We start from the raw sequence: 12,376 nt of genomic DNA, 5'->3' as shown, positions 1-12,376 counted from the left end.
TCACACGCCCCGGATGTTCATACGTAGAAGTCAGTATATTTAATCTAAATCTACATACTCTATATGACTGGAATTATAAGGAACGCAATTAATTGTCACACTGTAAACTAGCACTATTGTATAAACACTACAAAGCAGCCTCAATGACAATAAAATACTCTATCCTATGCCTTCCTAGCACTCCTTGGTCTGGAACGAGCAGAAACAGGTCTAGCACCACTCTTAGCGCTACCACTAAGAACTTGTAAGCCTGTGTTAGCCAAACTTGAAATCTCCTAAATAACACAAAACACAAAGCAGTCTAATCAAGTGAACATGCTCGTATTGATCAACATAAAACTGATTGATATAAACTGAGCAGTTTAATTAAAGCAATAAATTCTGGTTAGAATACGAGACATACCTCAATTCCTGCAAATTTCAATTTTGCTTCAGACAGGATGTCACCAACTTTGGCAGCAACCATTTCACCCCTAGCCTCCTCTACACACAAAAACCAATAAACCTAAACAATAAGACTATAGCATATCAGCAATACCTAGAGATGGTCACTACATATATAAAAGTGCGTGTATCTGATATATACTACTACGAGTCTCACACACTAAAGTCACTATTGATTGCGCATGCAGCTAGCTAGCTAGACAAATCTACTCAAATTACCGTAAAATGGAGTAGGACATGCATAATTAATAGACTGACACATAAAGTTTTGCTGTTGCTTTTCAACACTATTTCCATTCAATCACCCACCATTCAAGGTTTAACTAAATTCAGAAACAAATAATAATGTCTAGCTAGTTCTTCCTATATACGTAAACCAATTTTAGTCTCCCTGCTAGAATCAGATTTGCATTACCAAACTCTCCATTGCTCACCTGATTCAGCCATCTCTACTATCAACGTGCAAATATTCTCCACAACCTCTGGATTATCAGCATGTTCTCTACAAACACAAAATTATTTATAGCCACAGTTTCAGACTAACAGGGACAAATAAATAAATACAGATGCAATAAGGTTTCACCACAGATTTTCAAAACAGTTTCAAATGTCAAGTTCACAGACCATCCACTTTATTTGTTTTTACAGCTTTGTAGCATGGGAGTGCACATGTCTAGAGTTTACTTTCACAAGAACACTTCTTGAGAGCTAAAGAATCACATTCTGATTTCATGAATCCTATTCCTAAGCAAACAACAGTAGGGACCCCAGACTGTGAAGCTAGGACTCCCACTTCTGTTGATGTAAGGTTCCCTAGAAAGTATCAACTACCCTATAAACCATTAAGTCTCTAAATCTGACCTATGCAGTAAAGCAAAATATCACATATTTTGTTTCAGCAATTCCAAAAAAACATCACTAACAGCTTTATACACTTAACCCATCCTTACTGTGCCACTGAGAGACAAACCACATCCTTAGCAAATATACACTAAACAGTTTTCAGTACCTATAGGCTTTTATGACAACATCTAGCCCATGGCCTCCTTCATCACTGTCAAGAGTCTGCAATGCAAATACCTCTGGAAAAGAATAATCAGTACATTTACATTCATACTGTGACAACTGCTTTGCCAACCACACCTTCTGCTTCAGCCAAGCTTGCCAAAGTCATGCATGCATTCTTTACCACCTTGGCCTCCTACACAATACAGACTAGCCATTAACTCAAGAAACAATTTCAACCAACTGTCAGACAAAACAGACCTTCAAATGATTGGACATAGCTTTTATGATAAGTCCCACAGCACCAATGTCAGTAAATACTTCCAGGTTTTCCTCTAACACACCACAATTCATCAATGTTTGCTCATGAACATGCATACATCCCAACAAAACCACCTTCCATTGCCAGCGACCACAAGGCAGCACAAGCATTTTCTATCAATTCAGAATTTTGACTGTGATTTTCCATGGCACTGAATATGTCTTGCAGTCCTTTCTCTTCAGTTACAATCTTGGCATTTGCTTCTACATAGCAATTAAATGCAAACACATAGGTCACACAACAACTATTCCATGCATAACTCAGAGCTAACCATTCACTGCCAGACTCCAAAGAGCCCCACAGCAGTTGGTCACAATACCACCATTATTTGGAAAAGCTCTTAGTGCTGCCAGTATGTCCTGAACACCACCATCTTGGCCAATTTCAGCAGCAGCCTTTTCTATACAAAACGATTTATCATCCCAGAGCAAACAATTATTAGACTGTCATTAAGACCACACCATGTACTTACCATCATTTGAGAGACCCATAATAAGACCAGAAGCAGCAGTTTGTAAAGGAACTGACCCAGCATGAGCCTGTGCAAAAAGTCCACCACAATCACCATGCTCTGTTATGGCCACACATACTTAACTTAAGTTTAATGAACTGAAAAGTAGCAACCGTAATTATGACAACCAGATGTAGACATGGCATTACAAGATAAAACAAGCCAACTTCCACCATGCTTTCTATCAATTCATTTAAGAACATCTGATGGTCTACCATATCTGATAGACTGACACAACAGATTTACCTCCCACAACACCAACTAGGAAAAGACAGACAACATTTATCATGCCACACTGATTTGAGACACACACTTTACACCAATCTGGCACACTTTCAATGCCACACTAAGTACAAAACACAGCATATAAGACCAACTGTCATCATATGATCCCTAATGTATATAAGGTCCAAGCAATGTGTGGAAGAGCTCAAGAATTTGCACTAAGAGTTGGGCACAATGAGTGTTGATTATTCAAGTGTCTGATTCCCAGTTTAATTAAAACTAGACAGTGGTCTGTTAAGTCAGTTTGAGCATACCAACTCGATGACATCAGTTTCTTCCAAAGGGCACAGAGCTGGTGTGCTCTGCAGTGAGTGTGTGTGTGTGTGTGTGTGTGTGTGTGTGTGTGTGTGTGTGTGTGTGTGTGTGTGTGTGTGTGTGTGTGTGTGTGTGTGTGTGTGTGTGTGTGTGTGGATGTAGCATGGCAGCCTCCTGAGCGTGTCGGCTCTGAAAGATTTGACCCTCTCCAGCTTACCATCTGGCTTCTGCGATATCTTCAAACATCATCATCATGATAAACCATCTCAGATCGACAGGAGTGCCACACCCAGTGTTTGGGAGCAAGCCTACGGCAACATGTTTCTTTGCAAAGAACACCCGTCACACTACTCCCACGTTGTAAAGTGCTTCGATTGCTTGCAACGTCGAAGTACTCATTTTTGTGACTTTACACGTCTATTTCCCAGTTATTGCCGATGAAGACGGAGGCCAGTACATGTAGTCCAGCAGTGAAAATGAAATGGCGTCGCGGTATGGACGAAAGAAGGTCTCCATCGTGGAAAGAAGTAGCTAGAACAATGGTCTATGGTGCGTACTGTTGGGTTAGCAAGAACCAGCAGTTTGACATCTCTTGCTGTGTGGAGAACTAAACGATTCAGGACACTGTACAATTTATTACCAATTTACAAACTGGTAGTAGATAAACTGAGTATAGATTTGCTTTTTTCACTGTTTATGCCATCATCTTTACATGGGCTGGTTTAGGGTTTAGGATTTAGGGTGTGTGCGTGCATGTGTACTAAAATAGTACACAAGAACCGAGCCTTCAGGCTGGGGAGTGACCATCTAGTACCGCAGCTCCTAGAACTATGCAGTTGCGATTTCACACACATGTAAAGTTTGGCTCAAGAGTCAAAACATAAAGATTCTAGTGGATTCAAGCAGCACTGTTGACTGTGAGTGTTGCAGGTTGTCATGACCTAAAAATTACGTCTAGAAACTGTTAAATTCTCACATTGTGCACTCTTCCCAATGCACCCACAATTACAAGGATCACGTGAGACTCACAATGTTCCATCTGATTTATTTCTACTTGTGAAGGTCCCTACTTTGCCCATTTCTTTGCTCAACATTACCATTCACAGAAATGCCGACATGGATATGAAGCATATGCAAAACCTGGATCTCAATGACAACAAGATAACCATGGTAAACAATCACCATATTGCACCAAGTTTGCATGTTAACATAGTACTCCAACAGATGATCAAACTTTGCTTCCAAAACATATCTTTCATATTGCCTTGACTTCCTCCCTTTCTCATGCAAAACAGACTTGTCCACTATCGATCTCTTCACACATGCACTCTGACTAGAAGCATGTTAATTACAACACTTGATATTACTATGCACCTAATGCGGCAAGCTCAAAACTATCCTGAAACTCATAATCTGATAAAATGTCAGACATTCACAACACATAGTTGTACTTTGGTTGTGTTTCTCAATATAAATTTTGTCACTAGAAGTAGTCTCAAGTGTCATAATATCCCTGATGGCAGGCATTATGATGTGGTGTGATAAAAATAAATTATATATTATTATTAATTATGATGGCCCACTTCATGCTATAGACATGCACTTTGCAAACGAGGGCCTTACAAAGCCATACACCTTTCAAAACACCCCATGATGACTCCTGGATAAAGATCAGATAGTCAACTACTGTTAATGTCAACAACCCCTGTCCCCGTCCCTAAAAGTTAAAGTTAAAAAAGCAAAGTGCAAAGTCAAGCTTTTAGAATCCTTTCTTACATATAAACAAATACTTACATTTACATGATATACTCACACAGGTTTGATACATAGTTCAACAGTACTGGTACACAACTTCTACTCATCAAAATGTACGTACCCTCATTGCAAGGTTGACTGCATGAATCACTTCCATTGAGTATAAGAAATCATCATCAACAGCTAACCAGACGTTAAAAAGGACAAAGTTACCGAACAGTAAAGTGGACATACACCATTTACTAGAACCATACCAGTGACTAGCAGGTTAGAAAACATTGTGCAACCAAGAACTTGAACATCTTCAACTGCAATGTGTCTGCTCATTGCATCCACGACAACTTTCTTTCCGTCAGCATCCAACGATTGGTCTGTGCATGCAAAGGTTTAATTAATCAAAAACTCCACTCATCATACACTGTTTCTCACCTTGCTCTTTGGTGATTTCAACAAGATATTTCAATGCTTGAACCTAAACAGTCCAAACAAATGAGCTAACTAAGTCTGGCAGTATGATTTACAGAATCGTATACTTGACTTTCCCCTGGAGTCGATTCATCAGACATGAAATCTTAATTCAAATTCATGTCACAAAAGACTCGATTAAGACCGCATTCAATCCTACTTACCCAGTATACCCTTGATACCCTTGTCCTTAGGTATAGGCTTTCCTGACAAACGCAAACCATAATCACATAAATTTCTAAACTGAAATGCTCATAAAACAAGAACAAAAACAGAAAAACACTATTCAGAAAACATGGGCAATCATCAACAACACTCACGTCTGATTAAGGACTAACTTAATAAGCAAAACAAAAAATTCATCTGTGCTCTATGTATGAGTATGTGAAGTGTGTGTGTGTGTGTGTGTGTGTGTGTGTGTGTGTGCACGCGCGCGTGTGTGTCCATGTCCATTTTGTTCCTTATGAGACTTGTAATAACAATTGCTTTAGTGTTACCTGGACCTGCAGCACCTGGTAAAGAAACACAATTAGCACCATCTATATACGCTTTTAGACTGCATGACCAAAGCCCAGAACCTGCAGCTTCTGCTGACTGTTTACAAAGTGCAGAATTACTAAGTGCAAGGCACTCCTGAATATAAGGCAACTCCAACAAATCACTAAACATAATACATAACCAATACATTATAAGAAAACTACTAAAAGGTAAACATACATAGCTGTGGGTCTTTGCTGAAACTTCCGTCTAAGCATTGTCCTAATAACTTGACACAAGTCAGCAGTGTATTTCTAAACCATATGTTCCAAGTGATGTACCGCCTGCTGACATCTAAATACACAAGTTAAAACTTACTTGTCCCACCTTCTCCAATGTTTCTTCTAATATTTGCGGAGACTGTTTAACTTGAAACAACGTTGCTGAACTTTGAGCCGCCTGCAGCAACCAGTTTGAATACGCAAACACAAACGCTGTATTAATAAATTAAATCTCACGTCCATAAAACCACATGTAGCCATTTCTAGTGTAATGCAACCAAGAGACCACACATCACTTCTTTCATCATATGGTCGCTCCAAAACCTCTGGTGCCATCCAATTCATCGAGCCTAAGACAAACATAATAGGGGTTGTACAGAAGCCTAATATTATCAGTAAATGAGACTTACCAACAGTAGTTCTAGCCTTTGTGCGATCATCTCCCAATACTGTAGCTACTCCAAAATCACCTAAAACAGAAAATTAGTATATTGCAGAACCCTGGTGTAAATGCATGACATGATGTATGATATATACCTATTGTGACATTCAAGTCTTCGGTCATAAATATGTTGCTTGGTTTCAAGTCTCTACACCAAACAGCTTACAGGTGCACTGGTAAACAGCCATAGACAGACAGTCAGACAGTTAAAGAGACGGTAAAAACGAGAGACAGACACAAGAACATAATCAGACAAACCGACACAAACACAGGCAAGCATAGTATACACAAAACCATAAACAAACAAACACAACTACAAATAGGCACAAATGTGCAACAACCTTTCTACAATAACCAGACACTCACAGAGGTATAAACATTGCTAATCATAACTGTAAACCACAGAAGATAAACAAACATAACGAAACACTGACACAAACATTACTGATGTAAAGTAGAAGAAACCTGTGAATTGTTTGCTTCTTGTGCACAAACACCAACGCCTCAACAATTTGGCCCAACCATTTTTTCAATATCTTCAAACAGGTAACTGTAAATGACGGGCCCACACCACACAATACAATTAGTTGTGTCTTCCTCACAACTTCTTCAATGTATTCACTCTTTGACCGCCGTTGTTTCAGCACACGGTCCAGATCACCTGCATGAGAAAGTATACTCCCAATGCAAACAGAAACAGCACCCGACTATTAGAATAACATTACCCATCTTGTAATATTCCATAACAATACAGACATACATGGCAGATTCCTGATATCAAACACGACATACAAGTCATTACATCCGATTGTATCATTTCAATAAAAGAGTATGTTTATGGTGATAATTCATACAACAAACAATGCACTTAGAAATCACCCTCTAGGTACACTAAGCGACCACTTCATGCATCAAATTTCATCCAAATGTAGTAATTAAAATTAATTAAGTACAAAGACATCAATGTAAATGTTGGAAAAAGTAAATTTAACTGGTGCAGAAATCAAGAGATTGCATTCTTGTGATGATGATAAACACAATGCAGTTACCAAGTTGGTAACACTTCGTATTACAATGGTGTGAGATTCGATGTCATCATCACTGCTCTAGTCCATTTAAAAATTTACTCATCAATTAATTAATGACATCGCTGTGAAATCAGAACACAAACTAATGAATGATTACTTGAGCAGTAAACAGCAAAAAGTATGTACAGCAAGCATGGATATGCAGTCCCTGCATCAGATCAAAATACAAGAATCACCTCCTCTAATTAAAGGTGCAGGGTCACGGTCGGACATGCGCACTTGAGCCGATCTCAAGTGAGGTAGCTTTTGCGTCGTAGCTATTGTACGTAACATATGTTCAAATGTCCTGGCAAGAAAATCAGTTTCGATCGCGAGTATGCTCTTCAAATGTTGTTCATATGTTGTGCATGCGCGAAGGTCAATAAACAAAACTACTGCAAACTGGTTATCTAGGTATCGATTGACGAGGATGGCAGCAGTGTACGCTTTAAACAATACAAATTTTTGGTGCTCACTGTGAACTGAGTGCGCTTGGTTACTCTGAGAGAAAGACGTGACTAAGGCAGATGCAACATACAGGAACGTGACACGTGCTTTCTGGTCATGTGCAGAGCCGTAAGGAACTCCAATCTGGCTCGAAGTGCGAGGGTTCTTGTCGAATCTTACCGAAACTGCAGTGTAGCAACCTCAGTTTGAGGTTTTAAAAGAAAATTCCAAGAACTACATCTAAAAAGCCTAGAAGTTAGCGACCAGAGTCACAGTCTAACGCAACCTCATACTGCAACGTCTTGATCGTTCCATAGAGAGACTTCAGTCAGCTTTGCCTTCAGTGTAAATTAGAGCGTCTAAGTCCTCCCGGTTACTGAGTGCTTGAAACATGCACCTTTTTCAAAAAGATGCAGTGCACATGTCCGACCGTGACCCTGCACCTTTAAGTAACAAAAATAGTTAAAATTGTACTGTACACTTGTACTGTACATGGACCAGTTATATGGTGGTTATATACATGCAGTATAAGACAAGAACAAGGTGACACAAGGACCATTGACATTAACAAAGTAAACTGTATCATCATCACTTAATTAATAGTTAACTAAACGAGCATTCAAAACTCTTTGATCTTATGAGCTGGAAAGATCACAAGTTGACAAATCATTACTCAAACAAATATTAGCATCAGAGAATGCACGAAGAGCATACTGTACATGCAATGACTGTTGAAGTATCACAACTTTACATTCGTGTAAACTTTGACTGTGTTTTGTCTTCCCCGATTGAAAACTACAAGGCACAGAGCTACACTTTCTATAGCCGATTAATTAATCGAAGAATATCAGCAGACACATGCAGTTTTAATTAACGCAACATGATCGGTCCTAAATACGCTTTCTCACGCACCTCTTTGTCCCAGAGCACAAAGAATTCCTTGTATCCACACACGTAGGGATGCTGTAGCTGTTGCAAAGCCATGGCCTGAACGACAAATAGATCGGGTGGTGAACGTGACGACAGCGGCGACGTTGGTGTAGCAACATGTCAACACAAGGTATCCATGTGACTTACCTCCTTGAATGCTTTGTTTGCATCCGCTTCGTCGTTGCATTCTACCTACAACAACCGAATTATTGGAAATGAAACGATAAGTGAACCGTATGTAACACAGGTTGCTTGTCTAGCTCTCGCGCACTGTCCGTAGTTGTTGAAGGAATGTGTATCATACAATGTCAACACGCTCCTAGTACTGTCTGGACGAATAGAGACAACTTACTTTTTTCAGAACGTATTTTACTTTGTCGTCGCGATTTTCTACCAGAAAAACGGCTCCTTGAGCCCCCTTGCCGAGTCTCTGGAGCAGCTGAAGCATTCACAAAGCTCATGCAATTGTTCCAGACAAATAGCTCATCTCTTACTCGGTAGTTTTCCATACGGAACAAACGGTTGCAAGTGCACGTGCCCTGTCAACTAACATCCCGGATGTGGTAATAATGTTCTGTGGACGTCTAGACTGCATTTCAAATAGTAGCTAACAATTTTGTCAAGCGGTATTTTAATTAATTTAACTAACCGATCTATGCTTGATTAATTAAGTATTTCAAAATATTGCTTTAGAAACTGAAGTGTTTTAGATCAATTGAAACAATATCGATAGCAACACTAAAAATTTATTTTCAAAATAGCAAGTTTTCTATTTACAAATAAACTACTCGTACAGTATTCAACATCTGTCATTTGCCTGCCATATTTGATCAGCAGTTACTTTTAATTGGTAAAGTATAATAATTTAATTAAACCAGGAAATGCGTTGGCATCTAATTAATTAATACCTCATTTAGGGTAGGAGAAAACGTGTACATGCCACAGAAATATCTCTTGAGATCAGCCAAGCCAGCCACCAAACATTTCACACACACACACACACACACACACACACACACACACACACACACACACACACACACACACACACACACACCTGTTCTGTCCTGTCCTGTTCAAAAGCTACCGGTAAATGGTCGCCTCTATGAGGCAACAAGTCCCATGAATGAACATTGTGTTTGCTAGAATTCTATACATCTGTGAACTGTCAATCCTCTATCGGAACCATTTGAAACAATTTGAACATTGGATTGCACCCTGTTGTTTCCTTATAGGTTTCCTCCTTCTTCTATACACTTAATTAATTGTGTCTCGCCTTATTAATACTCTGTCTTCTAAAAGTCCTGGAGCACACCTCACACGTCACATCCCTGACTGCCACCAGAGCACATGTCCCCATTCCCTCTCTCCAATGTTCCAATCCATCACGACACAATGTACTCCAGCCCGCTCTTGACCTCACAGCCTCATCATACCATTCCTCCTCTGATACTTCAATGTCTTTAAGTTAAAATCTCTTCTCATCATATCTCTCCATCTCTTCTTTGCTGACTAATATAGCTCTTATAAGAACACACACACACACACACACACACACACACACACACACACACACACACACACACACACACACACACACACACACACACACACACACACACACACACACACACACACACACACACACACACACACACACACACACACACACACACACACACACACACACACACACACACACACACACACACACACACACACACACACACACACACACAGTACGTACGTGTCAAGCTCTAAATTGTAGCTGCACTGTAGTTCATGGGGAATAACAAAACACCCGTTTTGGTCAAACAATATTACTAGATATGGAAGACGAGAATAGCCTAGAGTGATTGCAATAAATATATTTCTAGTATTACTATTATTACTAGACTTACATTTAAACATCAAAGACCCACGCGGAACAATGTGTGAGAAAAGAAACTCGAGTCTGTTGAGGTAATTATCTAAACCTATTAGTATAAAATGAAAGGCTATTTTCTTGTAATAGAGTACACCGGACACCATCAATACTACTTATAGTCGGACTCGGACAGCCCGCTAGAAGAATCCACGAAGTCAAGATTCGATCTAATTTAATACGATATGTCTAAGGCACATAAATCTCCGGCTGGCCAAGTTTATAGTTCAAGGAACGTGTACGCTACGTCGCTCGCAACTTGGAAGCGTCTCCACCTCGTAATCGGACACCACCACCGTCTACCGGACATCGACATTATTTGAACAACAGACAATGTGTTTGATTTATCAATAGCTAAACAAGACACACTAACGTCTCCTCTACACAGCCATGACAGAACGATAGTCATCCCGTGTATAGACTGAGTATGTGGTGCATGTCTGTCTAGTGAGTGGTCTCCACCCCTTCAACTGGATATTGTCCAACGAAGCTAGTTGGCAAAACGAAATCATTTTTCCTACCGTTGTAAACCGAAATGCCACAAAATATCATCACAGAATTCTTTTCAATCTTGGCGTCCTCAGACCGAAACCATGACAATCCGGGACTTTGCCAGTCGTGCTCTAGTAGCTGAAAGAGTCGATGGTTGCGACTCTTTTCTAGTTCTCGCCTGTATTTGCTACACCAGTGATAACGTTAAGGGTTTTGGCAATAGCTGAAGAGCGCATGCGCGCAAAAGCTCTCGAGACTAGTTTGCGCAATGAGAGTAGTCTGCTCGTAACGATGTTTCTGGGCTCTTGTTCTTGTGTGTTTGACAAGGCTGCATCTTCAAACAAAGAGAAATGGACGATTTTTAGTATATTTCGATCTGTTGCGTCTGCCAAGGAACAGAATACATAGTAGACTACGCCCACGTTTCCGGACACAAAATGCGATAACCAACCTTTTTGGTAGCCTGTTAAACAGTTTTCAGTATTTTAGTAAGTTATCTTACTAGAAAGAACGCAAATTTGCGTTTACAACTGTGTAGTTCCAGCCTAATTAATTGTGACAGCAAAAATGGTAAAAAATTGGAGAAGTTATACAACTGTTTTCATTGATGTCTGAGCTTTATTAGAACGCCAAAATCTTGCAAAGAATTCAATAGACTACCAAAAGACACTTTCTATTGCATTTTTGTGTCCGGAAACGTGGGCGTCTAGGTATTGCGATTCCTTGGCAGACGCAGCAGATCAAAATATACCAAAAATCGTCCATTTTTCTTTGTTTGAAGACGCATGCAACCTTGCCAAATACACAAGAACAAGAACCCAGAAACATCATTACCAGCAGACTACTCTCATTGCAAATCTCGAGATCCATGGAGCCAAGATTGAAAAGAATCCTTTGTGATGATATTTTGTGGCATTTCAGTTTACAGCGGTAGGGGAAACGGTTTCGTTTGCCAACCAGCTTCCGTTCGGTTGAAGGGGTGGAGACCACTCACTAAACAAACATGCACCACATACTCAGTATACACGGGATGACTATTGTTCTGTCATGACTGTGTAGAGGAGACGTTAGTGTGTCTTGTTTAGCTATTGATAAATCAAACACATTGTCTGTTGTCCGAATAATGGTGATGTCCGATAGACGACGGTGGTGTCCGATTACGGGGGTGGAGACTCTTCCAAGTTGCGAGCGACGTCGAGTGCACGTTCCTGCTCTGATTTGGATTAAACTTGGCCAGCCGGAGTTTTATGTACCTTAGACATATCGTATTAAAT

General features: G+C 39.9%; 1 protein-coding gene across 1 annotated transcript; it reads right to left on the bottom strand.

Moving 5' to 3' along the window:
• Positions 1 to 22: 22 nt before the first annotated feature.
• Positions 23 to 9,225, bottom strand: LOC134190457 (serine/threonine kinase-like domain-containing protein STKLD1). The gene is made up of 28 exons (XM_062658900.1): positions 9,181 to 9,225; positions 9,039 to 9,125; positions 8,834 to 8,878; positions 8,669 to 8,743; positions 6,968 to 7,013; positions 6,845 to 6,903; positions 6,708 to 6,778; positions 6,338 to 6,390; positions 6,211 to 6,270; positions 6,038 to 6,150; positions 5,898 to 5,978; positions 5,760 to 5,833; positions 5,621 to 5,703; positions 5,540 to 5,554; positions 5,207 to 5,248; positions 5,111 to 5,148; positions 5,007 to 5,049; positions 4,832 to 4,948; positions 4,699 to 4,760; positions 2,244 to 2,310; positions 2,043 to 2,171; positions 1,846 to 1,974; positions 1,711 to 1,784; positions 1,588 to 1,645; positions 1,454 to 1,526; positions 879 to 946; positions 404 to 483; positions 23 to 275 (listed from the first exon to the last, which is right to left on the bottom strand). The coding sequence occupies exons 1-28, from the start codon at positions 9,193 to 9,195 to the stop codon at positions 165 to 167; spliced, it is 1,968 nt and encodes a 655-aa protein (XP_062514884.1). The 5' UTR covers positions 9,196 to 9,225; the 3' UTR covers positions 23 to 164.
• Positions 9,226 to 12,376: the final 3,151 nt, after the last annotated feature.

This window comes from Corticium candelabrum, chromosome 15, assembly GCF_963422355.1.
Source record: "Corticium candelabrum chromosome 15, ooCorCand1.1, whole genome shotgun sequence".
Lineage (NCBI taxonomy): Eukaryota > Metazoa > Porifera > Homoscleromorpha > Homosclerophorida > Plakinidae > Corticium > Corticium candelabrum.
This window is presented reverse-complemented; position numbering and strand designations above follow the sequence as displayed.